This window comes from Elephantulus edwardii, unplaced genomic scaffold, assembly GCF_000299155.1.
Source record: "Elephantulus edwardii isolate Elephantulus edwardi_28Jun2011 unplaced genomic scaffold, EleEdw1.0 scaffold00020, whole genome shotgun sequence".
NCBI lineage: Eukaryota > Metazoa > Chordata > Mammalia > Macroscelidea > Macroscelididae > Elephantulus > Elephantulus edwardii.
The window spans coordinates 43,494-47,463 of NW_006399770.1; the positions used below are offsets into that span (position 1 = coordinate 43,494).

A 3,970-nucleotide genomic window follows, 5' to 3' on the forward strand; every position below is an offset into this window, starting at 1 on the left:
TGTAATCTGATGGCTCGCTCTGGACTGGATGTTGCTTATGGATGCAGACACTTAAAGTTTCCAGGTGGACAGAAGATCCATCAGCAAGAGGCTGTGATTGTTACCTTCGAGTACTGGTTTCATAGGGATGTGCAAATCAGCAATTGGCTATCTGAGAGCGGATATTATGAAATGTGACGTCAAAGAGCTAGCTTACACACTTTCATGAAAGTAGTTGTTGGGAGGATGATTGTAAGGGAGGGGGAAAACCCACAATATAAATGAACAAAATATAATGTAAATGAAGGACTACATGGAATGTAATGTACATGTATCAACCACAATATATATTAATAATAATAAAAATAAACCATTGCCAACTCTAAGGTCAAGAAAATTTGCCCAGTGGGTTTTCCCCCCAAGATTTTTATTGTTTTTTTTTCTTGTACAAGTGAGATCTTTATTAATTGCATGGAAAATATCAATCACTAACTGAAAATTGATAAATAGTATTTTCCCATTTCTATTTTCTGCATCGTTCTGGGTAAGAGGCAAAGACATTATCCCTTTAACAAAGTAAAAGTTTACCTTGCAAAAAAGAAAACAATAAATATTGAGTGCAAAAGCCCACATTGGCAGATACAATGATCAATTTGTTACAATGGTGCAAAAACATACCCAGCTTTCACCATCACTGAAGGACTCCCACACACGTAACGGAAAAAAAAATCGTAAAACCTCTGCAACTATCTCACTTTGCAAGACAGAACAACAGTTCTCCTATAGGACATGATCAGGAAGACTCAATCACTCCTAATTGTCTTCTTCATCTGTCTATCTAGTCTAAGTTCTCGGGTGTCCAGTGAGGGTGGAGGATCCTGCAGGGTGAGTATAAATATGTCCAGGCAGGACAGACGAATCATCTATGTCCTACGTTGCTCATATGAGTATTGTGCTGTGTGAATGCTTGCATGTCCTGATGCCATCTGATTGTGGAAAGGTGGTCCCACATTCCTTATATGCAGATGGTCTATCTGGGGGAACTCTTTGGGGATAGTTTGTGTACCAGGTTCACAAAAGGATTCCCTCCATTCCTAAGTTCTCTCTCTTGTGTGAATTTTTCTATGTACTGAAGTGATTCAATTGTGAAAAGGTGTTCCCACATTTGTAACAGTCCTAAGATCTCTCTCTCTCCAGGGTGAATTCTTCCATGAGGGGCACTGATTGTCAAACTCCTTTCCCACATTCCTTACATTCAGAAGGTCTCCCCCCTGTGGGAATTTGTGTAAGGACAGTTAGGCTGAAGGTGACAAACTGATATCTCTATTCCTAAGGTCTGTCGCCTCTGTGAATCTTAATGTTTGGTGAGGTAACCTGCCACTGAAATGGTTTTCACATACTCCTTATATTCATAAGGTCTTGCTCCTGGGTGAATTCTACGTACAGTGAGACGCCTTGAATGTCAAAATGTTTTCCCACATTCCTGACATTCATAAGTGTAGGAAGCAGAATATAAAATTTAATGTTCATAATAAGCCTAGTGTTGTATCAGGAGATGAGAGAGGCTTAACAGAAGCTAGAATTTACCCTGTGACACTATGCCATTCCTTAAGAGCCACCATTGTTCTTAGTTTGTAGTGACTGAATCCCTCCCTCCTGAGATGAGCATAAAGTAAACAATAGAGAGCCTCATCTGCAAAAGACTTCCCCATGAGCCCTTGTTTTTGTTTTACCCTTCCTTATGATTTTACTTTGTTCACCTTCCTTATGATTCTCCATAAATACTCAGGAAGCATGACTTGGGGGGCTTCAGTGGAGAACTGTTGGCCCCCTGCTTTTCACACTCTCTGTTCTAAATCATTCCTGGTAGCCTGTCTCATTATTAATAATTATAAAAATACTTTACCCTCTGCCTGCAACACCTATGGTCTCTCTCCTGAATGAATCCTTCTATGTTCAGTGAGGTGACTTGATTGTGTAAATGTTTTCCCACATTCCTGACATTGGAAAGGTCTCTCTCCTGTGTGGACTCTTCTATGTACAGTGAGGGTACCTGAATCTGAAAACGCTTTCCCACAGTCCTGACATGCGTAAGGTCTTTCTCCTGTGTGAACTCTTTTATGTTGAGTGAGCCTATCTGATAGTGAAAATGTTTTCCCACAGTCCTGACATTTGTAAGGTCTCTCTCCTGTGTGAATTCTTCTGTGTACGGTGAGCTTCCTTGAATGTGAAAATGTTTTCCCACAGTCTTGGCACTTAAAAGGTCTCTCTCCTGTGTGAACTCTTCTATGTAAAGTGAGATGACCTGACTGTGAAAATGCTTTCCCACAGTCCTGACATTCATAAGGTCTCTCTCCTGTGTGAATTCTTCTATGCTGAGTGAGCTGATGTGACTGGGTAAATGTTTTCCCACATTCCTGACATTCGTAAGGTCTCTCTCCCATGTGAATTCTTCTATGTTCAGAGAGGTGACCGGATCGGAGAAAGGTTTTCCCACATTCCTGATATTCATAAGGTCTCTCTCCTGTGTGAAATCTTCTATGTCCAGTTACATCCTGTGATCATGAAAATGTTTTCTCATGGTCCTGACATTCAAAAGGTCTCTCCCCTGTGTGAACTGCTCGATGTGACGTGAGGCTACCTGATTCAGAAAATGTTTTGCCACATTCTGTACATTTATAAGGTGTCTCCCCTGTGTGAACTGTTCTGTGTTCCTTGAGATCACCTAACCGTGGGAATGGTGTCCCACATTTTTTACATTCAAAAGGCTTCTCTCTTGTGTGTGTTCTTCCATGTCTTCTAAGATGAGACAAGTGACAAAAGGTCTTCAAACATTGCTTGCATTTATAAGGTCTCTGTCTTCCGTGAATTCTTCTATGTCTAAAGAGGTCCCCGGATTTTAAAAATCCTTTCCCACATTCCTTATATTCATATTTTCCCTCACTTGTGTGAATTCCTCTTTGTTTAACGAGGTGATCCAACCATGAAAATGTTTTCTCACCTTCCATACATTGAAAAGGTCTCTCTCCTGAGTGAAATTTGGAATGGAGAGTTAAAAGAGAAAGCACATGAAAGGTTTTCCCACACTGGTGACACTCATAAGGTTTCTCATCTGTATGTGTTCTTACATGTCTCCTAAGGCATGACAAAGAAGGAAAACATTTTCCACATACCTTACAATTATACGGCTTCTCTACACGATCAATGTTTCTCTTTCCTGTGCTGTCTAATGTACTAGTAAGCAGGGCAGAAGAAGAAAAGGGTTTCCCCTTTTCAATACACTCATAAAACTTTTCTAAAAACTTAAATGCTTCTTTGGAAACTAAAGGGAAAGGATTCCTGCAGGTCTCAGCACATTCTGTAAGTTCATGTTCATCTACCACATGGATCCAAAATGAAGAGAAGGTACAAAAATCTTTGCCACATTTCTTACATTCATGGTCGGTGTCACCAAGGTCATTCCTCAACAGGTTTATGTCGACACGGTTGCAGGAATAACTTGGAAATCTGATGCGCATTTTCCCAGGGTAAGGGTCTTCAATCCCTTCAGACAGCTCCTGGACTGTTTTACTTCTCCAACAGTTCTCTTTGAGTTTATGTAGATGTTCTTTGCCACAGAGTTTTACCACTTTCCATAACATGGAAGACCAAGGGTGGGTAGTCCTTAAGAATGCCAGCTGAGTACATTCAGGGGATAATGCTTCTCCATCATTCATGTGTTCACGGCCTATGAAATCCAGGTTGTCTAAGATTTCCATCATCACCTCCCTGTAGAGTCTCTTTTGAGCAACAGTCAGCAAAGTCCACTCTCGCTGGCTGAAGAAGATGACCACGTAGTCAAGCAACAATGGTGCCATTTCTGTGCTCTGTCTTCTGGAGTTCAAAGGGAACCGTGTTTGTTAATATGAAGAAATCCCTTCAGGATGAGAATTTGAGTGTGAGAACACAGGATAAATGGAAGCAGATGAATGATGTCTGATCCACACTCCCT

General features: G+C 40.9%; 2 protein-coding genes across 2 annotated transcripts in view; one reads left to right on the forward strand and one right to left on the reverse strand.

Moving 5' to 3' along the window:
• LOC102856533 (zinc finger protein 420-like) overlaps positions 1–3,836 on the reverse strand; it is a 4,050-nt gene extending 214 nt beyond the window's left edge. Inside the window, exons 1-2 of the mRNA XM_006882473.1 lie at positions 2,598–3,836; positions 1,909–2,480 (exon numbers count right to left, since the gene is read on the reverse strand). Coding sequence (XP_006882535.1) covers positions 1,909–2,480; positions 2,598–3,836 — 1,811 coding nt within the window. The remainder of the gene's footprint in view (positions 1–1,908; positions 2,481–2,597) is intronic.
• A 47-nt stretch (positions 3,837–3,883) lies between these two features.
• EPHX4 (epoxide hydrolase 4) overlaps positions 3,884–3,970 on the forward strand; it is a 57,099-nt gene continuing 57,012 nt past the window's right edge. The window contains exon 1 of the mRNA XM_006882474.1: positions 3,884–3,916. Within this exon, the coding sequence (XP_006882536.1) occupies positions 3,884–3,916 (33 nt within the window). The remainder of the gene's footprint in view (positions 3,917–3,970) is intronic.